General features: G+C 36.9%; 1 protein-coding gene across 3 annotated transcripts in view; it reads left to right on the top strand.

Annotated features, from left to right (window-relative positions):
• MCTP1 (multiple C2 and transmembrane domain containing 1) overlaps positions 1-24,101 on the top strand; it is a 457,836-nt gene that overhangs the window by 379,455 nt on the left and 54,280 nt on the right. For all 3 annotated transcript variants that reach the window (XM_054578606.1, XM_054578607.1, XM_054578605.1), the window contains one exon: positions 12,357-12,410. In XM_054578606.1, the coding sequence (XP_054434581.1) occupies positions 12,357-12,410 (54 nt within the window). The remainder of the gene's footprint in view (positions 1-12,356; positions 12,411-24,101) is intronic.

The raw sequence follows: 24,101 nt of genomic DNA, 5'->3' as shown, positions 1-24,101 counted from the left end.
CTGCACTGTGAACTTTTAGGGGACCCTGTTGGCTTTGATGGGCAGGTGTTGGCTTCAATTAGCCGCGGGGTTTAAGGTCCCACTACAAAGGACGAGGTGAAGGAAAGGCCTCTTGTCTTGAAAAAGGAGAGTTTTGAGGGATGGTGGTGGGTTCTTGGGCTCAAGAGAGGAGGACCAGGCTGGTTGGCTTGGCTACAGCAGCATCTGGAGCAGAGTAAATATATTTGTAGGCCCCCAAGTAGTGGATACACTCTCTGTATGCATTCTACCCGATATAGTATTTATGAATATAATGTACATTGCTTGCTTGGCATACATATTTTGTTTTTACAAAAATTAAATCACATTAAACACACTGTTAGCATACCTCCTTTTTATATTCAGCAACATATATGAAGTATCCCTCATATTACTGGAAAACCACATGATTATTAATGGCCATATAGTTTTCACCATATGAGTGCACTTTCTTAAACACTTGTCGTAGAATGATTGTTTCAAGTGTTTTTGCCACCTCAACGAATGCTGCAAAGAAAATCCCAAATAAATGTTTAAACAGGCCTTCAGTAATGTCCTTTGATAAAGTCCTTGAAGGAGGATTTTTGGGTCAGAGTATATGCATTCTGAATATTTTTGCCACCCATTACGGTCTGAATATTTCATACATATACAGCTGGGTAATCACCAGTTATCTTTACCCTTCCTCTGGGGAGCCGTTCCCGACTTCCCTCACCCTCTCACGCCCGACCACCGGCCCGCTCCTACCAATGCCCTCTCTAAGAGGTTAAGTGAACTCACCCCAAGATCCCGTATCCCACTACTGGGTTTTAATAATCAGCTATTTGTTAGTCCTCCCCACCAGCCTGGGGTTATTCTGATTATATCTTCCTTGTCTGTATGTAATTCCAGCACAGAGCAATATGTCTCAGACATAGCAGCATAATAGTTGCTCAAAAAAAATCTTTGATGAATGAGTAAATATTTTAGTCTAATCTTTCTTTCCAAATCAAAACTTGTCTAAGTTTCATGCACAGTTATTTCCATTCAACAGAAATTGATTGAACACTTACAGGAATTGTGCTAGCTGTTGTTCAGAAATGATGAAGCCCTGGTCTTTGCCCATCAGAGGTTGTTGTAGTGAGGGAAACAAAAAACTAAATTGAATACATGAATAGCATAGGTGCAGTGTTAGAGGTCTGTATATAATATGCAGAATGTGCAACCTAAAGACATTTAGATCATCCCCAATGTGTGCATGTGCTGCATGTTTAAAGAAAAGGGATCTATCTATCTATCTGTGGCCACAGCTCCTATTCCGCATTCAGTCTGTCCCCTTCACCCAGTAACTAACTCCATTATTTGCCTTTAATACTTCTTCAGTGTATTGGCTGTTACTTTATTCTCAAACTGCAGCTAAACTTTAAATTGGAAAGATAAAATTGTAGAATGGTAGAAGATGAGTGTTACCTGTACGTGACATGTCAGTTTAGATAGAGAAAGATGTAAAGATAAACACTTCTATTTTTAAAAGTCAATTTACTAAAGATTTTCCTCATGGGAATGTAAACTTCTTGCTTTATGTCTATTAGGACTCAGGAAAGAGAATTAGAATTTAAAGATAGCAGTAGCTGTCATAGCAGATGCTTATAGCTAATCTTATATTTTCACCCCCCCTCCGTCTTCCTGAATCCCTCCACCTTGCTCAGGTTCTCCAAAGACCTGTATGAGAATGTAATGAGGTAAAGAGATGCCCTTCATTCTTTTAGGCAATTTCTGCCCTGAAGCCCAGCTTTTTTTCCACCCAATAAATTATCTTGGCCTCCTTGAAGGAAACCTTTAGATCTTGCCCCATAAATGGCTAATTGTCTCTTATTTGAACCCCGGTTGACCAGTGGAACCCCAGGAACTCATTGGAAAATATCAACTTCTTAAACTCGCCTTTAGGCCTCCCATGGCCTCCAAAGAATTCACCATCTACATGATTCTTTAACATGTCCAAAACAAGCATTTATCTATGTGTTAACCAAATGTTTTTATTATCTGTTCTTCCAAAAGGTCTGCCCCACAATCTTGTCAATTCTATAATTAAAGAGTGAGGCTTAGGAAAAGGGAAAAAAGGACACCTACAGTTTTGGTTTCAGTTCTCAAGGTGAATGTGTTATACTACCTATTTCTAGTGATGTCCTGTTCATTCTTTCTGAGTGATTTTGCATGCTACTCTTCGTAGGCAGCCACAACTCTTTGAAATTTTATGATTGGGGAGGCAGGATATCGGGCCAGCAGAAGCACCTTCTGGCTGACTCATGACCCACGATTGGTTTGCGTAACTGGCATTGATCATCATACCCTGTGTAATGGGTAGCATTGGCACCTGGTTTCACACGATATTTGTGTAGGCTTATTATTGTCCCTGGTTCGGAAAGGTGTCAGGAAACTGCAACACCTCCATTAATAAACTAAAAATGGAAACCAAATGATATGTCTTTATTTATGTGTAGAAAATGTTTATAAATCAGAACTATTATTAGGAGCCCAATAATCCTGAGAGTGTTGTATTCATTTTTTTTTCAATGTTGCATGAGATACATTTATCAAGAGCATGCAACTTGAAAGACTTTCTACCATCCTGTACATAGAGCTGGAATAGAATATGTAGGTAACCCAATTTAAATAGTTCTTCAAAGACATTTTCTGTCATTTATTACAGAATTTATTTCATCATTCAAGAAAAAGAAAAGAACTGTTATACCATATCACTTATTTAAAAAATAACCAAATATTCTGGTAGCATGTTTAAATGAAATGCAATTCACCAAAACGAAGTTTCCAAATGAGTTACACTCCGATGGGTTAAGCTAAAACATATTTAAAAAGAATGTTGCCACTACCGCTTTCCAGTTGGTAGAGGTTAAGAGCCCAAACTGTGAAATTAGAAAGACCTGGGATTAAATTCCACACGTTCCATCTGTTAGCTATACAAGTTTCTTCATTCCCCTAAGCCTCATTTTTCTCACCAGTTAAAAAGCTGATAATGCTTACCTTGTTGAGGTCTTGTGAGGATTAAAGACAGTTAACATACTGTGTTCAGCATATAGTGAGTGCTCAATAAATGGCAAGCACACAACCCCGTACAAAACAGGACAAGCCAGTGTGGGTTTAATGGGAGTTTAAACATTGTATAAGTCACTACCTTTCCTGAAGAGTTGTTCCCTTGTAAGTGCTATTGGAGAGGATGGATTTACATGGTCATTGGTCATTCTAGGTTTTGAGCTTGTGCACAAAGACAATGGTGTTGCCACAGAAAGATTTCCTGTGTCTATAATCCCCCTGCTATGTATTTGGAAGTCCCACAGAATTTTTTCTTGCATGTATTTTTATCAACAGAAAAAACAAAGGAAGATAAAGATATTTGAGCAATCTTCTACAGTTTAAAGGTTCTTGGCAACTGAATTTTATAGAAATACTATAAATAGATGCCATTTTACAAATGATAACCATAGATATTTGAAATAAACATTTTTCTTGATATTGCTACACAAATCTCCCCCATGCACAATGCATGAAGACAAGGACTGGCGATACCATGAGCCAAGAACAGGGCATTTTCCTGAAGCCATCACTGAATCCAAAACAAAATATTTTGTCCTAACAGCCTCATTCTGGATGTCGACTATGAGAAGGTGAAAGGTAAACCCGCACTAGCATACCAGGCCTGGGCACAGGGACTAATTTTAATAAATCAGAATAGAACATGAAAATGTCAACTTAATCAAGCATTTAAATTTTATTAATCAAGCCTAATTTTTATGAGTACAAATAATCACTGAAGCTGGACAAATTTGTTCTCGATTGCATCAGAAACATAATTTTAATATTTAATGGACTGATGAATTTAAATGGAGAATTATCTTTATGAAACATGCTCTTCATAATTTGCCATTAAATGAGAAATAAAAAAATCAACATAAATCTTACATAAAGGTTATTTAACTAAATGTTGGTACTATAAATATTATAAATGCATTATGCACTAATTTAGCAATCACACAGTACACTACATAAAGCCAAAATGATAAGTGGACCAGGCCAGCTTTTCCTAGAATATAGAGCTCTTGTATTACATTGTGGGAAGCTCATCCTAAAATGGTTACGAAGGTTTTGTGTGAGGTTTCGTGAACATTCTTTTCATTCAGGCTTTTATGCTACAATTCACCATTCAGCACAGACATTCTTTCCAGTTCAAATGTAAACCCACACGGATTGTCTTTTGTGAAGTGATTATTCTTTACAAAAACAGATGAAAAATATTTTTATCATTATTATTTATAGAAAAGGGATATAAGAAAAAAGAAGGAAGTTTTCTGACAATATGATTTTTGATATTCAAAACATGCTCCATTTTTAAAGTTGGACTTTCTAAAAATGTTCTCAGGCCTCAAAATACTCTAAGCACAAGACAAAAAAAAGAAAAAAGAAAAAGAAAAATCAAATTAGCATCAGAATATTTTTTTCTTCAAATGTCCACCTATTCTCCTCACCCACTTCACTACTTCCAATGTATTCCTTCAAATAGGCAGTAGCTGTGAATTTTTATAAGTGAATCAAACCTAACAAAGTTTGCTACCATTAATCACCAGGAAAAAATGATTTTTTCCCCAATTCTAATGTTCCAAAATCTAATCTAATGTTCCAAAAATATAGCATTTCCCTGCATTACATGTGCTGAACTATATATTTACCTCAAAAAGAACTCCTTGCCTATTGCAGCATTAATGCTCTCAAACATATCTGATGGGGTTAAAAAGCAAAGGACATTTCTGAGAAGATTGGAGACTGAAGGACATAGGGCTCACACAGAGGCCATAGCAGCTCCTTCTTGCTTTGCAGAAAATATTTTAAACAGGTAATGTGGACTTTTCAGTAGACAGTCAAAAAATAAAAATTCCTTCGGTTTTTAAATTTTGAAACATTTAAAATTATGCCTTTCTGTTACAAATTTATGGCTCTGGAATGGAAATTTTGTTTTGCATATCAAGGCTTAAGCGTATATTTTTTATTTTAAATATGTTTATTATTAATGGAAAAATGTTTTGCTTTGAAAATATTTAAAAAATAAATAAACATATTAGTTATAAGTCTAATAGTTTTGCAAATATCATTTGCAAAGCACGGTAAACAATTGAATATTTTGACCTTTGCATAATTCTTTTAACCTGACAAATAATATAGTTCCAAGGAAGCATTATTTAAAAAGCATCTTGTAGGTTAATAGTTGACCTATCTTCCCTACTGAATTGCATTGATATGCAATATCCTAAAGACAACCAACATTAGAATTTCCCTGCAAGCAAAAGTACAATACATTGTGAAGCCTTTAGATGGAGACATAGTTCAAACAAACACAAGAATTCTGTTCACAGTGCTTTGTGTAAGTATAAGAATAAACGTTTAAGAATACCGAGATGGAAATAAAAGAGGAAATTCATTTAAGATGCTTATACTGATTATAGAATTTATACTATATTTAGCCTTTCTTAATGGGAGGATTTTTCTGCATATTAAGCTGACACTTAAAAAATAAAAGGTTACATACTCTTGGCCAGTAAAATAAATTTACCATCCTTGCACCTTACAGTAAAGCATATTATACTGCAAATAAGAATGCTGTTGTTGATGATGCGGAGTACAGGCTGTATGTAATCAGTGGTATGCATCAAAAGTCCTCTGATAGCCACATTAAAGCCACATTTCCTATTAAGAATCAGACTAAATTACAACATGGCACTTCCCAGAATGAGCCAAGGAAATGCATTCTATAAGAAGAAATAATTGTATTTTGAGTGTCTCTCTAAAAATCAGGAAGTCTTTTAGCAGTAAGTAATAATGCTTTTCTTTTTAGTCTGTCTTCTTTTGTATTGCAATATATTCAACCTCACTGGCAAGTTTATCACACTAATTATTATTACATCTAGAGCTTCAGTTATCTTGATGACTACTGTAGCTGAAATACTCCAAGGTCAAATTCTTAATAGCGTGAATCAAACTAAGCAGCCATCATACATGCAGTTGCTTTTGAGATATACTCAATGAGATAGTATATCCCAGACCTTTTTATGGGTCTTATTATTCTTTCAAATGTGGAATAAATTATACGTACAGTTTAATTGCACTATTCTTTTTGCAAAAGTTTTTTCTCAAAAATCTTGTGAGCAGCAGATGTCCTGTTGTAAAAATGACAGCACATGCTCACCTATAATAATCGTATTGACCATAAGTCTTCAGCCCAGCCTCCAGTACTTTAAAGTGATCTGAAATAATCTGAGTGATTATATGTATCTTCTCAATATATATGATACTTACACATGTAATAAATCCATTGGCACACAAATGCATGCTTTGCTCGGATTATGCACACAGGAAATGGAATAAATGGACTCCAGACCATGTTGAAGAATACTCCTTTCCCTAAATTCTTCCATATCTTTAGGGTGGAAATAGGTATTTAGTTTGTAATGTATCCAAATAGTATCTGTACACATTTGGATGTTCAATGAATATGAAATTAAATACGAAACTTCATTCTTTTGTGACAATTTTCTTTCTTTGATTTTTTTAAAATCACAGTTGCACATCTGGACAGCAGTGATTTCTTCTTTAATTTAAATGCGTGTGTGTGTATGTGTGTTTTAATAGACTGTTTAGTAAAGCAATTTGAATTGTGCAACTATTCATCCTGAACATAGCAAAACATCCACTTTATTCAAAGATTATTTCCAAGGAAAAAGTAAACATATGAAAGAACCCAGTTTGTGTCAGCTTTGACTTTTGAGGTTTTTCTGGCTTTGTGGTACTCGAGATAAGGGTAGCATGACCAGGATCCTTTTGGTTCTTTTCTGTTTAAAGGCATATCAATTAGTGGAAGACTTCATCCCTGGAAACATCATAGTATGACATGTTTCGATAATTATTCATGGAACTTTTAACCCCCTTTTGTCACTTTCGTTTTAAAACTTGCACCCTAAATTGGTATTAAAAAGGCATAACTAGTATCCACTGTCCCACAATGCTTTTCATATGGCGTTTACCTGAATTCACTTTTCCTCATCTTTCTGCTGCCTTGGTCTTCCTTTTCCGCACCCCCCTGGTCCCCTCACCTACACATCTTTGTCTGGTAGAATAATTCTAACCATGGTGTCATGTTTTCACTCAGGTTACCAACATCATTATTAACATTTTCACCCAGATAAAATTTTATTTCCTTGTAAAACATAAGGTGTTTAGTCGTAGTAAATTATAATTAAAAATCATAATATTAAAAAAGCTCCTAAACAACTATATAAAATATATAGATTCTACAGATGCAGTTTTACTTTATTTTGAAAATAGACTTTTTAGAAATGTACAGCCACATATTATATTTTATATGGTATCAGCAAATATGGACTAAGAAAGAAGAAATATTATGCTTTTAAAAATAATGTTATCTGCCTGCTGCTTTTTTTTTTTTTAATTTGGCTGTAATGTAGCTGGCATGCTGCATTTGGGGCTATCTCCGTGTGTTTTTTCAAATGTCATCTTTATTAGTATTACATTCAAGGAATAGTACCAAGAATCAGTTTCTTTCCAGACCTTCCTTTAGTGTGTGGCATATAAGTCTGTGACGAGCGACATTACAGAAGGTCATGTCACTTTTAACTGCTTGCATTACATCTTTCTGATTTCCCTAGTGCCCTTCCTTTGTTTGATTAATACTACTTGTTTTCAAGCAAGGTATCAGAAAGCATAATTTGGAAAGAAAATTCTAGAGCCAATCTGAGATATTCCCCCCTCAAGAAAAAAGAAAACAAACAACTTTGTGAAAATGTATGCTTTCTAACATGTGCATTTTTCATCACTCTGCATTATTTTTTCTGAAGGAAATGCTATATATGTATTGGTATTAATTATTGCTGACAAGTGTTTAGGCAACTGGACTCTGTGTACTTGAAAACAAAACTAAGTATTCCTTCTTTGGTTTTATTTGAAAAGGAAAGAGCTGGAATTGGACAATAGGACTCCTTTATTTTATTTGTTTTCCTTGATTGTGTTAAAATCCAGCACTCTCTTTCTAAATAGGTGTAATTTGAGTTCTCAGGGAAAGGTTGCAATTTTGTGCAGTCATTAAATGCACTTCAGTAATATATATAGTTTGTTTTTAAAAGCTCAGTTTGTAGTTCTATATTCATTGCATTTGGCCAGGGCTCATGTCTTCAAGCACAGCGCAGCTTCTGAGACACCGCTGCCTTCAAAGCCATCTGTTTCATTAGACAACTAAAGTCTGAAAACTAGTTGTGAAAGCATTATCATTTTAATAGAGAATCTTATCCACCCCTCTACCTGTGCCCATCTATGTATTTTTTAGTGAAACAGGAACTGGAATTTTGTATGTCATTAAGAACACAGGAAAAATTTATATATATACTTTAATTTCTAAAAATTAATGTTTAAATACTAGTAAATTGATTTTGTTTTTATTAGTAACTAATATTTTTGACTACTTCAATACAGGAATTGTGCTAAGCGCCTTTAATATATTGTCTCATTGGATTCTTCATCAACACGTCGGATAGGTGCTATTATTATCTTTATTTTCCAAGCCACCTTAAGCTTCATCTAAGCAAAATATAATAGTGGGATACATTCTGAAGTAGCTTAAAGGCATCAATAGGAAAGCAGCTATATTATAAATCCTCGCTTGTAGATGTTTATGATGTCACATTAAAAGAGCACTGGAGGAGGGGAAAGCCCTCACTAGAGCGCTAAACAAAACACAAAGGCCTCTCGCTAACACAACACTCTTCTGCCAAATGTAAAAGCAAATGGTTGCATTGGGTGGTTCTGGCTGCACATTTGTGGAGCAATTGTGCGTAGCCAATTACCCACTTGTGAAGGGTAAGAACAGTTTGGGTTTCACAAATGAAGAGCCTGAATCTGTAGACCACTTTGAGTCATTCTTGAACATAAGATCTGCAGTTGATTTGTAAAATGTGTAAATTAAGCTTTTGGTTTGTTTTATGGTTCAATAATATTTTGAATTTTTGAAAACCAACTTGAAGATGGTGGAGATCCCCAAATCTTGAAATAAAGTTTAGATATTCATGGTTTGTATTTTCAGGCAAATATTTGAAGGCATTTTGAATATTTGCTTTTAGTAACCTGCATAATTGGTTAAGTATATGTCTTTTCAGACAAACTGGTTCTGTTCTGTGAGATAAATGATAGGCACATTACCAAAAAGTGTGTTCAAGGATATGAAGGATAGATGATGCATTCATGTATTCACTCTTTCAACAAATATTTCTTGAACACCCACTATGTATCTTGCAGTCTGCTAGGCACAATTTAACACCACCACTCTGTCTTTCTGGCACCTACAGTATGATGGTAAGTGCTGAAGAGGGGAGGCATATAAGGTTCTCAATAATAACTAGTGAAAATATTGTTGGAGTTTGTGCACAGGAATAAAAGTATAGTCTTCATTTATTGTCCTTGATGTTTTTGATAAATGGCTTTGCATGGATAATTTTAGCAAAAAATTACTTAATCTAATGTGTGTTGAATCATGTTGTATAACTTACGTATAAGTATATAGAATTTTTATTTGTTTTTTTATTACATTTACTTTTCTTACATTTATTACATTTTTTAATTACATTTAATTTAGTTTCTATTTTTCAATTACATTGATAAAGTTGATATACAACAGTGTATTAGTTTTAGGTGTACAGCATAGTGATTAGACACATAGAACTTGCCAAGTGCTCAGCTCAATAAGTCTAGTACCCATCTGGCACCATACCAAAATATCATTGACCATATTCTCTAGGCTGTACTTTCCATCCTTGCGACTGTTTTTATACCTGGCAATCTGCGCATCTCATCCCTTCCCCTTTTTCACTCATCCTGCCAACCCCTCCCATCTGGCCACCATCAAAATGATCTCTGTGAGCTTATTTCTGTTTCATTTGTTTATTTTTTATTTTAGAGTTCACATACAAGGGGTATCGCATGGTATTTTGATAGAAAACATATCATATGATATGTTTTTCTCTAATTTCACTTAGTGTAATTCTCTGTAGGTCCAAGGTCTATCTGTATGGACAAATGTCAATATTTCATTCTATAATATCTTATGGCTGAACAATAGTCCACTGTATAGATGTACCACAGCTTCTTTATCTATTTGTCTGTCAATGGATACTCAGGTTGCCACCGAAAAAAATAAAATAGATAATGACCAACCTTTAAGAATTACTTATTCTAAATCTAAAATTCAAAACATCATTTTATTAGAGATACAAAACTATAAGCATTTTTTAACAATGATTTTTCGCCTCACCCTCACCCTTATTTATTTATTTATTTATTTATTTATTTATTTAAGAACTGGGTAGGGGTTGAAAGCTTACCCTCTACTATCCCAGAGTCTGGATTTGAGTTCTAGTTCAGCTACTTGTTAGGCGAATTTTTTTTAATTCTTTTGATGCAACACAATGTACTGAAATACTGTGATTGCTTTTCCTGTTTGAACCTCCAACACAAATAGTCCAATCTGTAATAGTCTGGCATATAGTGCCTAAATTATATCTATGATATGAATACTTCAAAATTTTAGAAAATTAAAATTCATGAAAAATTATCTGATAGTCCTCATTTAAATTCTACTGGGATTATAAGCCTTTTGAGAGTTGACGTGAGCATAGATGAATTATCTTTGTGTTATTCATTTTGTATTTCCACACTACCTAGCACTGTGTTCCTTGGACCAAGGGGGTTTATAATAATGCTTATGGAGTGGCTGAATATAGTTATAGAAAGTCAAGAATCCTTCTTTCTTGCTGAAGCTGAATTGCTTTATATATCTCCAAAATAAGAGTAAACTCTCACGTGATATTGGAAACAACATATTGTGTTACTACATTTTACCCAAAATACTGAATTTAAAATGAAAGACCACAAAATTATATCATATAATAGAACCTTTAAAGTATGACATTAAATTAAGAACAATCTCTCAGATTGTCAGATGCTTTGAGACATATTGGTTCATAAGAATTGCATGTTTGTGTTTGGGCTATTCTTTTAAAGCATTTAATACTTTTAGAATGTTTGAGAAAAATTATTAAAATAAAAGAGTTCTGAAATGTTATCTTAATTTATTCAACTTTTTGCATGATACAGTCTTAGTTATTGAAGTTTTCATTCATTAACTGCACATATTCCTGTCTGTATCATAAAGCCACATGAAAGAAGGGCTAGTGGTCTCTTATCTTCCATAGTTATGAGCTTTGGGAGAAAGGTTAAAAATATTTGATAATCACATTTGTTCAGAGCTAAAGATATAGACTGGATAAAAAATAGAAATGCCACAAGATTTAGAAATGACATAAATAGAATTATATATTGGCACTTATTTGAACAACCTCTCCCCATTAAAAATTTTATTTTGGCTTCTGTGGAATGTCTGTATATGCATGTGTTTGTGTGTAGGTGTATAAAACTGTAATACAGCACCTGAAACAGGATGAAGTCCCATTCATAATGGCTGTAGTTATATACTGATTGAGGCAAGCAGAATCTGTCTGGCAAATCCAAAATGACTGTTTCATTCTGCTAAAGTAGCTAAACTAGAAGCCACTAAAAAAAGCATGGATGCATATCCACCAATAATATATGCATATTATACACAATTGATTATTAAATACATAGCCAATTTTCTTTCAATAATAATATCCATTCTCATTGTAAAATCACAGAGAATTAAAGTTAACATATCAGGTAATCCACAAAATCAAAAAGTAATACAGAGATAGTCAAGACTTGACAGTTATGCATGGAATTAAAACTTGAGCCATGAAAGATATGGTTAGTTTTATACTATAGACCACCCGCATGATTCAATGAACAGACACTTTGGTGAAACTAAATTAAAAATAGCAGAGCTGTTTTCTGCCTACTTATCTAGCTCCAGATTTAAAGTGCCTGATAAATATAGACAGCAGAGTAGGTAAAAAGGAAATTTCCTGATTTAAAGCATCTCTCAAATTAGTGTTCGTTTACCTTATGCATATTTCAGATTCTTTAAGTTGTCACAGAATATTTCACACAAATAGGATTCCCCTGACTGGGATCCAGTTCCCTGGTTTTAATCAATTAAAGGCATGGCATTTTCCTCGTCCCGATAGCTAGATCAAATATTCCCTCGCAGTGCATCTGTTTCAAATGTTAATAAAGTTCTCATTTCCAAAAGGTTCAAAATGACAGAACAAAATTCTCTCCTTTAAGAGCATGAAAACGACTTCTGTTTCTGTCTGCAGGTAGTGGAGGACATGCTAGAGGACGAGGAAGAAGAAGATGACAAAGATGACAAGGTAATTATCTTTCCCAGCACTTGGGTACCTGGGGATGGGGAAATGTAGACATGACACTGTTTTCACAGACAGTTAACAAAGGAGTTGAAGTGTTTGAGTCCAGAAAATTGGACAGTGCTGTTTATCATCCTAACAATACCACTGCATGTTGCAAAGAGGGAGAGAGGGCTATAAATCCTCTTCGCTTTTGTCCAGAGCTGGGTCAAATATTTTTCTGCCAGGGACAAAAAAAAATAATTCAGCTTGTCTGGAACTTGATAGCTCTCCTGAAGATAACGGCAGTGACAACTGTGTTTGAAGGGCAAAAATTTGTCCTATCTTGAGTGTTACAAATCAGGCTACATTTTGAGGGGAGAGAGAAGAGGAAAGCTAGCAGGCTGCATAAGTTGAACATGGATATCGTCATCCGTAATTTTCAAAAAATTGCTGATCAAAGGAACACGTGTGAGCAGAGGGCATTTAAATAATCCCAGTGCTCCCTGCCCTCTGCCTAGACTTGACTTGGAATGGCCCTGTGGTTTCTTGGTCAGGAAAGTGTGTTCAGAGTCTTGTTTTTCGATTGCTGCTTGGGTTGGGGATGGTGTCCACGGTAAATAACGGCTTGGACTGGCTGTCCCCTGGGGGGAGAGGACAACTGGAGGGAGGAATTAGAATGACCTTGCACCACTGCTGCAGCGCCTGGGGTTAGAAGAACGGCCTTCTGGGGCAAGGAGGATAGCAATGCTGGTTTGTCATGCGTGGGCACTTCAAGGTCTAAACTCTAAAAAGTCCTAGGGGGAGACCGAGAGGGAGAGAGACTCTCATTCTGTAGCTCTACGTTGTTCAGCATGTAAAACCAGATTTTGACTTTCACCAGAATCTATCGAATTTTGTTACAGTAAAGCAAGTGAAATTTTTCTGAAGGAAGGAGAAAAACAGTGTATCTTAATTTATACCCTTGACCTTTGATTCCAGTAGAGATGTACAGTTATATTTTAGTTTAAGAATGTGTGTGCTAGAGGCAAGCATTGGAAATGTCAAAAAAATTCACAGTGATTAGTTAACTCCCAAATGATTTTTTCCCTAATATTTAATGCTAAAAGGAAAATGGAAACACACACATTCCCACACACATACTTTTTCTCTTCTAATGCTATTTCAAACATTTTAAAATTAATAGAACTTTTATGTAAAATTTTTCTTATGTACATCATTTAGCCATTAGCGACATCGTCAAACATAAACTACAAAAATCTTCCTACAAAAACACACATGTGCTTGTTTTTTAATGTTCTGTAATAAGACCATACATTTATGGCAATAAATGATATGATTTATTGTTAAGGTCAGTTATAGAGCAGTAGAGAGCTTGTATTTTAACTCAACATGCCAGCTCTGAACCATCATTTCTCTGCTGATAAACACTGAGCTGCCATCCATTTATGGCCATTTTCCCTTGCTTGTTGCTGTTTTATTATTAAAGCCACCATAAAGGTCCATTCTGGCAGTGGGCGTTTCCCCAGAACTGTTAATAAGTGGAAACCCTCAGTGAAGTCTAGTACTTCAATGTCCCTGCTTGAAGTCAGGCTGTATTTTATAGCCAGTTTGTTGATATTCTATACCTCTAATCTCCCTTTTATGGTCATTTTTTTAATAGAGACGATGTTAGCAATGGGAAATCAATAGCACACCTGGTTAGCCAGCTTACCAAAACACAGATGCCAAGTAGAACACGCCATGGTGGAAACAGCACCAGTACCTTTGTAATCCAGTGTTTGGTTATCTAAAATTGACACCCCTTTTTAACACATTTTTAGACCTAATTACCAAAGTTGACTGAAAGGAGTACTTAAGTTACTATGTGAATTCACCTGGATTCTTCTGTATAGGATGCCAACAGTGTGCTTTCCATATGAAAGGACTGAGAACTGATTTTCCTAAATCCAGTCCTTTATGTGAATGATATATAAGGTTTTTCTTTTTTATTCATAATGCAATTTATAGCATTAAAACCATATCTGGAGAGAAAGAAAATCTCAAATGTAATAGTTTACAATAGACGTTAGGAGCTTGCATAATAGAGAAAAGAATCTTAGAGTGGACATTTTGAAATATAGTTTTTACTCTAAGAAATGGAAATATGAAAGGATCCTTCAGGTTTCTATTTACCAGCTCCTCTGGACTGGCTCTCACAGCGGTGAATGTTGTAAGCCTTGGCTATCCGTGTGTCTGAGCGGGAGAAGGGTAATTTCCTACTTTAAAAAATTCATTGGTTCCTCTATTTAAAGTTTGTGTATAGAGTCATGCGTAATGGAATTTCATGAGAAAACAAATGTATTTTTTGCCATACGAGCAGGTACTGACCTCTAACTCTCATTATTTCTCTGTTTTCTCATATGGTATAATAGTGGGGTCAGGTCAGTGGGTCCTCTTATAGGATAAAAGTAAAAAAGATTAATAAATGTGCCAAAGCCTCACTTTAATTGAACCTGAAGCATATGTTGCAAGTACGTAAAATATGTCCCAGATGTTTCACCAGGGCTAGTGTCTTGGCTTTCGCTGATTACCACAAGGCAACTATTAGTCCTATAACCTTTGGACTTGGGGGTAAATGGGGTATTACATGGCACAGAATGGGAGCACCTGTTTTCCATTCAGCAAAGACCCCTGGCAGGCTTTGCCTAAGCCTATCCATATGTTTTCACTTAGCAGATTGTTGGGCGATTATGAAAAGTGTCTTTCTTTAGAGCCAGCATTGATATTAGTCACTCACAATGAAAGGGCAAGTCATTGGCTACTTGACAAGGTCCGTGTGGGCATAAACTGAAGTCATTTATTTCATTTGAGCTTGGAGTGTTTTCTCTCAACATAATTATATAGATGGTATAAGAAGTTGAAGCAGACTGAGATATAATTACTTAACGTAGTAGTTTTGTAATAGCTTTTCTTTGTGCTGACTTTAGCACCTGGGAAGGCTTTGGTCAAAGTTGGTAAAAGCTAAGTCATGGTTTACCTGGATCCCCAGATCTTAAGTTGTACATTATGGCCTTTTGAGTATTTTTGGGTGTGTGAATTCTTCCTTTTTACTAAAACAGCTAACGGTTATTCACCTGATGGTTTGTGATCCTTGGATTTAGTCTTCATTCCAGAATCCATTGTTGACATTTGCTTAAATCATTGATTTGATAATATTTTTACTTACCTACATTATGTAGTAGCACTATGTTAAACTTTGCTGGAGATGCAATTTTTCCTGAATTAAATGGTAGAAAGACATCATATTGCATTCTCAGTTCCCTTTGTTGTAGGGTATTTTTTCAACCATCAACCACAAAGTCAAAGTTTGATTTTTGACCTGACACCAAATCCTGCCTTTGTGGTTAATAGAGTATCTTAGTAAATAAGGCTTAGCCAAATTACCAAGGAGGAGTAAGCTGTATAATAGTGCTTTTCACTATTTATATTTAATACAGTGGTCAATCTGCATAATCTAGACATCTAATTAATGAATATCAACCTTTGTTTTGTAGCTTAAAAAGTTAAGGCATGTTTCCCATGGTGTGTCCTACCCTTGTAATGGGATCCAGCTGCAATATCAGGAAGCAGAAGATAGAATGCAGGTTTTCCTCAGGAAAAGCATGGATTCAAATGCATGGCATTCTAGTAATGTTTATTGGTAAAAGATATTAAAATGTCCAGGCATTTATGTTCACATTGCTTCTTTTTCTTCAACCAATATGTCAAGGTTACTGTGTATCAAGATAATAACTAAATGCAGTGAATGAAACATACCTGAGTTATTTCAAAATACACAGATCGTTTGCTTTAATTCTTGAAATCTGTATCTTCCAGTTTGATTCTTCAGCCCTAAGCATGTATATAATATACCCAAGATACAAACATCTTTGAATCTCAAACCAACTGTGAGGGAGAAAAAAAAGAGATAACTCTGATACATGATATGAGAGAAGATTTTAATCTGACAATATGGCATTTTCTTATTCAGTAAAATAACTGCATGGTGGGAAAACAGATTAAAGCTTTGGAGAAAAGCAGGTAAAGAGGAGACAAGAAAACAAGACCTTTTAAAAAAAAATCCCAAGTCACACTTAACTAGAATACCATTTTTTTGTTTATTAGTTTTCTATTGCTGCATAACAAATTATCACAAATTTAGAAGCTTAAAACAATACATATTTATTAGCTGTCCATTCAATAGGTCAGAAGTCCAGGCATGGTTCAAGTGATTTCTCTGTCCATGGTCTCACACTCAAGGTATCAGTCAAGCTGAATTCTCATCTAGAGGCTCTACAGAAGAATCCATTTCCAAGTTCATTCAGGTTGTCCATAGGATTCAGTTCCTTGTAGTTAGAAGTCCAAAGCCCTTGTTTTCTTGTTGGCTTTCCACTTAGTGGCCACTTTCCAATGTTCTCTCCAAATTTATACCCATGAGTGGAGAACCTCCTTTCTGTCAAATCCCTCTCACCCTTCAAAACTCTTTCTTCAGGAAGAGCCTAGTCCTTTTGAGGGCTTGCTCATTCAGGCTCACCAAAAACTAATCTCCCTTTTTAAAGTCAACCGTGCCGTGATAACCTGATCATGGGAATGACTATCCCATCCTCTTTCTAGATCCCCTCACACCTGGGGGATGGGCTATATAGGACATACACTCTAGGAAGTGGAATCTTGGCGGCCATCTCATAATTCTTCCTACTACACCCATCTAGACCCATCCATGCTCTAGACCAGAAATGGAACAATATTTGTGGTCCTCGTATGTATCTGTTGCTAGGCTGTGATATAACTGTCTTACAATAAACAAATTAGACACATCCTTTCAAAAATTATAGGAAATATCTCAGACCAAAGGTATAAACTGAGGTATATTTTACAGTATAACCTTTTCCACTTACTATCTAATTTTGCTCTGTGGCAAGCGGGGCTTGGCCATGCAACCAGCCCAAAGGGCTCTTTCCTTTTGTTGCTCCTTCTGGGTGGAAGAGCAAATAAGAATAAAATTGACAAAAAGTGGAGGTGGGTCCATTCCTACTTTTGGGAACCTGTCGGTGCTTAGATCCACTGAGCTGAAAGCCCACTGACCATAGACAATAGAAACACTCTCTCCTTAATCTAGAATCACAGCAACACTAGAACTGGAGGATACCCCAGACAGGGAGGCCTCAGAAGGCTGCCTCTCTGCCCTGTGGCCTTCTGCTTCCTAGAGGGTGGTAGATAGGCGTGCTGCCTGTACATGCGCAGTTCACACCCTCATTCCGGCCTCAGCTAGCGCTGCCCCCAAACAGCCCTTAGGCACAGCCCAAATGCCTCACCTGGCTGAGTGCCTGGGGAGAGGCTCCGCAACACTGTGACTCTGACTGGAGCCTCAGGCAAGGTTTCCAGGAGGGTTGGGACTTGATTGCTAAATGGTATGAGCCAGCCTTCTCAGCAGAAGTCTGGGATTAGGGGCCTCTGGCACCAGACGCATGCTGTTGTTTCCCATCCCAGGACTCCCTTGGCAGGCCAAGGGAACTCAAGATATTCCATGAGATGCACCTTCCTCTGAGCAGCCCCTGACCCTCAGTGCTTCCCAGCCCATCTTCTCCCTGCCTCTCCTAGTTCAATTTCTTTTTAAAATGAGGGAACTCTGGTCCAGCCAAATGTAAGTGAATTGCAAAAGGTGATGCGGGTAAGTGGCAGAGCTAGGACTGACTTCCAGGTTTCTCAAGTCTGGCATCTTTACCCTTCCTTAAGACTAGGTTTTCCAGGAAGGAAAAAAAAAAAATCAAAGTACAGATGCAAATGACCTCAGGCATGATCTTAAGAATTTTGGTAGCACAATCAGGGAACATTCTGTCCATGCCAACGAGGGCCTGTTTACTTCTGGTTTCTACTTCTTGTTGCTCCCCTGCACTTTCAGCCCTTTCTCGCCATACCAACTAAGGAGGTGTATAAGTAGCAGAGTGATAGCCCCTCAAAGATGTCTCTGTCCTAATCCTAGGAATCTGTGAATATGTTATACTTCATGACAAAGAGGCATTGAGGTAGCAGATGGGATGAAGACTGCTCATCAGCTGACCTTGCAGTAGGGAGATTATGCTGGATTATCTGAGGGGGCCTGATGTAACAAGTGGCCTTAAAAGTGGACAAGGCCATTAGAGTGTGTGGCAGCTGACACCTGCTTGCCCAGCTATGGCCCAAACCAATGCTCAGGACCTTCCGGGCAAGAAGAAAGAGCTACTGAAACGCCTGGACGACCTGAAGGTGGAGCTCCCCCAGCGGCACATTGCCAAAGTGACAGGCGGCTCTAGGTTCTGGCTCTCCAAGATCTGAGCTTTTGGCGAATGCATCGCTCTTGTTCTCACTACTGTTAAGCAAACTCAGGAGGGGAGCTTCCAGAAGTTCTACAAGCCCCAGTATCTGTGGCCCAAGAAAGTGCATGCCCTGCACCGTATGCTCAACAAGCACAAGGAGACGTGAAAACCCAGAATCAGAGCAGAAGGTGCTGTGGCCGAGTACCCAGTGCAGAGTACACTGCCAAGACCAAAGCCTTGGCATTATTGAAACAGAAACTGACCGGGGGTGGGCTGAGGAGGTTGTGAGTTGCTATGTGACTTTGAAGATGAAGGAAGGGGTCCACAAGTCGAGAAATGTGGGTGCCTCTACAAGATAGAAAGAGCAAAGGAATACATTCTCTCCTAGAGCTTCCAGAAAGAAATGCAACCCTGCCCACATCCCGACTTTTGCCCAGTGAAACCCATTGCCAACTTCGGAACTGTAGAACTGTTAAGATAATAAGTTTGTGTTGTTTAAGCCACTAGGTTTGCGGCAATTCGTCAGAGCAGCTATGGGAACTAATACAGCGGCCTTCCAACTGCATTTTTAATACTTCTCAAGAAAATACTGCCTTGTAAAGCACAAGATCTGAGCTCCTAATTTTTCCTTATTAACTCAGTCCTACTCTTCTACATATACATGGCACACGTTCTTCACTAAATATGTAAATTAAAAACAGTATCTAACAAGTCAAATATTTTTAATCCAAATTGCTTCTGTTTTTCTTTCATCAAAGCTTGTCCAAAACTGAGGGTGGATTAGTGCCCATCTCTAGTGCAATTGGTTCCTTTCCTGTTTAGGAGCCTGTTTTATTCATCAGTGAGTGCAGTGCCCAGGCATGGGGAGCTTCATTTTTCAACAGAAGAATTTCACTTGCTTACAACATTTGTTTCATTCCTTAAAATGTGTCACTCTTCAAAGCACCAAGGCAGAGGGTACTAGCCTTATTTAGGCTGCAGACCCTTTGAGAATCTGAAGAAAGCTGTCAACTTTCTCCCCAGAAGAAAACACATAAATACATATATTAAAAAAATCTTATACCATTTTTGTAATGGAAATTGAATTATTTCACAAAGACCATAAAGTATCTTTATAAAGGCACATCTCCATTGCACTTACCACCCTCCTCTTGATGTTCATGCCTATTGTCCTCAAATACCTGAGATAAATGCAAATTTTGGAAGTAAAAATAAAGCCTAATTCAGCTCAAAAGTAAGCCTCTACAAGAAGGCTGATGTTTGGCTTTGATATTGAAATTGTGGAGTGGTTTTTGACACAGCAATCGGCTTGTTATTTTTGACATCTGTTTGACTATGACTTTTCAGTTTCATGGCAGTGAGGCTTGGAAACACTGACTTGGCAAAATAAAATAGTAACAAACAACATGGGAGTTGCTGTGGCTTTTTATTAGCTATAGTGGGATTCTTAGAGTCCTCCAGAATCCTTGTTGAATTCTCATTGTGTCAATGAGATCATCTTTTGAAAAGTCTGCATCATTAATTCTACATTATTTATTTTAAAAAGAACTATATATTCACATAAGATCACTGGAGACAGAATTAGCATTCAAAGAGTTACATCTAATGATTCCAGCTATACTTCTATCTGTAAGCAAACTGGCAGAAGTGTGTCACTACTTGCTTCAGTTTGCAAAAGCAGTGCTCCAGCCAGCCTTGGAATGTTCAGGTGGATGTCTGCCTTCTGTGCCCTTCCAGGCTGGCAGCTGAGCTAAAAGAATTTAAAGGGAAAGATTTACCTAGATAATTTGGCAAGGATATCCATCAAGTAAAGCAAAGTATGAATGGACTTTTTCCTGTTGGATTATTCTAATAATTGGATTTCCTCTGTCTCCAAACAAGCAGAACTTTTTATCTGAAGGTCAATGAAATGTTTCAAGACAGGTCCTCTGGAAAGTTAGTTAGCTTCTGTATTGCAGCAGTGAACTTCCTCCCGCACTCCCAGTTCTTGACAAAACCTCTCGAAATAGCAGCATGTCAGCCCTGGCTCTCAGGAGGTTGACAATGTTCGTAGAAATAGACACAGTTTTTTTTTTTTCAGTATCGCTGGCAGAGTCGTTGACACCGGCTGACACCACTGTATGTTGAGATGAGGAGCATGTTTTTTCACCAAAGCAGTAGAACCAGATGTGTTGCCAAGCATCACAGATGCTCCATCCGAGTCCAGAGTGCCAAGATTTTTATTCTGCCTGAAAGTTTGTTTGGCAAAGAAAGTCTTTACCATGTTAACGATATTGACTCTGCAGATTCTAAAGGACTTCATGAAGTAGGAATTCTTCCTTGACTGTAATAACTTGCCAACAGGAGTTGGCTATGCAAATAGAGGTATCTATTTTCATTAGGTTACATGCAAAAGGGAAATATTAAACAAATGTCAGGAATTCTTGTAGTGTTGACATCATTTGATGAGAACAAGAGATGTGTGGCTTCACCAAAATATTTCCAGTGGCATGTGGGTTATTTTTCTTGGTAATACGATGAACTCAAAAACTGTTTTTCTTTTCCTTAGGGCAAATCCAAAGCCAGGTAAAGTCCGAGTCTTTAAAAATCAAGATGTTTTTATATTTTAAAAATCCATAATGTCTAATAGACTTCCAAAGTAGGCAGTGAGAGGTATTCCTGCAATTTTATTGGTTCCATGCTTCCATTGGCCAGAATCTTGTCACACAAGAAATACTGTACTTCTTGTGTTTCATCACCCTCCACCATTAATATAAAATCAATAGAAATGAAAACTTTATGGTCCTATTTCTTTTAATTTTCAACTTAAGCTAGACTCAAAATAAATACGGATATGTGACCGTAATCATGTTAGCAGGGTGTTTTCTTAGATGCCGATCAACAGAAAACTCTTCTAGAGGATTTAACATGTTCGTAACAATGTCACCTATTTACCTTCAATAGCATGTTTGGCAGATTCCTTTCTTTTCAAAACATCTTGCCCTGCCTAGTGATCTCGGGTTTGACATGCAACTCACTTTCACTAACCCGTGCCACTTCCCAAGAGGAAGTTTCAGAGGTATGCTTGGCCTTGCCATCTCTCTTCCTTTTGAAATACAGCTGAAACTGTTCACTTTGGATGTCCTCCGTTAGCCTGAGTTCTGAAATAAAGACGTTGTGGCACCAGCCAACATGGACATGTAGTATGAGCAACAAGCACACCTGTGTTTTTATAGGCCTCGACGCTTTTGAAGTCTTTGTTACTATAATACAATTTAGTCTAGGCTGATAGATACATCATCCCATCCCGTACCACTTTGTTATGAATCAATGTCTTAATATTATAATTTGGCATAAAATATGATTTTTTTAATAAAAACCAAAGTCTCAGAAAGGATTTAAAATACCTTTATCTAAGTTCACAGACCTACCCTCACCCCTTGAAGCCCAATCTCAGGCATAGGTTTAACTGTTTTGTTATTGTCTCTCTCTAATTGAAAAATAATACTTTTTCCCATTAATATATATTGAGGGACAAATCACTGAGTAGACAAAGATGAATGCAACACAATATGGGCTCTCAGTAGTCACTGTCTGATGGGATCCTTGGTTATGTAAACTACTAGTTATAATACAGTGAGAAAACGTTATGATAAAGTTATAAAGATAGTTTGGGTGGGGAAAATCAGGAGGGTTGGTGAATGTTGCATAGGGAAAGTGGCATTTAGTTTGGGTCTTGAAGGATGAATGAGAAGGCAAGAGGAAGTGTGGTTATGTCAAATCAAGGAGTATGCAGTATAGAAGGAGCATAAAGTGCAGGTGGAATTGGAGGAAAATGACACTGGAAAGGTACATTTAAGATTGTGAAGACAAGTGTTGTGGACACCAGCAAGTCTTGTATAGCTCCATTTTCTTTCCCTCCTCTCTGCTTATTTTTTTCAACTACAGCACCAAGTAGTTGATTTAAAGTGCATTTCTCAGTCACCTCAGGGAACTCATGAGTCTGTCTGGCATTCACCAAACGCTGTCCCCCAGGGCTCTGCCTCATGCCCTCATCTCACCTGGCTATATGACGAAAATGAGAAAAGGAAAAGTGGAGGGGGAATTGAGGCAGTTGACTGTGTTGTTTTATTTATTTTTTTAATTTGCTTTTCTCCAAGTCTGCTAGTCTCTAAAATTAGAACAATAAGCAGTATGAGGTGATCGCATCAAATCCTGTTGTAGTTCTCTCTGTTTAGTGGAATGGAAGGTTCTGCCCACATAAGGATTGTACTTCATGAACTTACCTTGTTTAGATTCTATGATTGTCCAATGCATTGAATCTCATATTAAGTTCCACGTATTTTTTTATAATTCTTCTGGAAAAAAAAAAAGAAATAGTGTGAACCATTGAAAGGTATTACTATGAAAAAAAGACTGTAGACTTTACCCATCATCTAAGGAATTTGAATTATATTCTCCAAGCAACGAGGAATCGAATGCAGTTCTGAAGTAGGGAATTGTGATGGTGAAATTTGTGCTTAAGGAAGAAAACTTGGGTACTAGGGCAGAGGATGGAATACAAAGGAAATGAGACTTGAGGTAGGGAAGTATACTAGGAGATGCCACAGTGGCCCCCGCAAGAAATAATGGTACCTTGCACTTGAATAGTAATAATGATAGAAACAAATTTGAAAGAGATTTTTAATAGTAAATGTAATCAGGTTATTTTAAACATTATGTTGAATAGAGTAATAGGGGAGTTAGGGTTGTGGGTAACCCTAGCTGAGATACCTTTATATTTGTGTAGCACTGCACATGTCTCAAAGTACTTTTCCCTTTCTTACTGTATTTAATGTTCACAATAACGTTGTGCCTTGACTTATCAACTATCACTCCCATGGTTCAGTGTCAGGAAGATGAACTTGACTAGTAGGGAAGTAGCTAAGACTAGAAATCAGTTAAGGTGACTAGAATAGGGAAATGCTCGAGCCTAAAAAGGAGTTAACATATGTAATAGAGATGCCAAGTATAAGAGTTGGATAACTCGTCTGATGTGAAGAAAATAAGATCAGAAAACAAACCCTCTAATTAATTTGCCTTCCCAGTCATGTAGTAGCAAAGCCTGTTGATCCACCTATAAATGACAACTAGGCCACTTGGAATGCAGTATAGATAGAGAAAGTGTCCTGTATGCCTGCCCAGCCTTCTTTCCCCTGGGCACTAGGTCTTAGGAGAGCATTCAGAAAAATGATGGCAACAGGTCCATATACAGTACCTTTTATCCAGTGTGCTTTCAGTAAGTAAACACAGATCCAATGTAAAAACAAGAAGTATCAATGTAAAAGGAGACAAAATGTATCTAATGCCTCAAAAGTTGGTTCAGAGCAAAAGGTATTTTAGTAACCATGCTTTTTCTGGCTTTGATCTAAGAGTCATCAGG

Source organism: Pteronotus mesoamericanus, unplaced genomic scaffold, assembly GCF_021234165.1.
Source record: "Pteronotus mesoamericanus isolate MK-2021 breed Mesoamerican mustached bat unplaced genomic scaffold, CSHL_Meso_final contig_50, whole genome shotgun sequence".
In the NCBI taxonomy this organism is placed as follows: domain Eukaryota; kingdom Metazoa; phylum Chordata; class Mammalia; order Chiroptera; family Mormoopidae; genus Pteronotus; species Pteronotus mesoamericanus.
The sequence above is the reverse complement of the archived record's forward strand: the minus strand, read 5'-3'. Positions and strand labels throughout refer to the sequence as shown.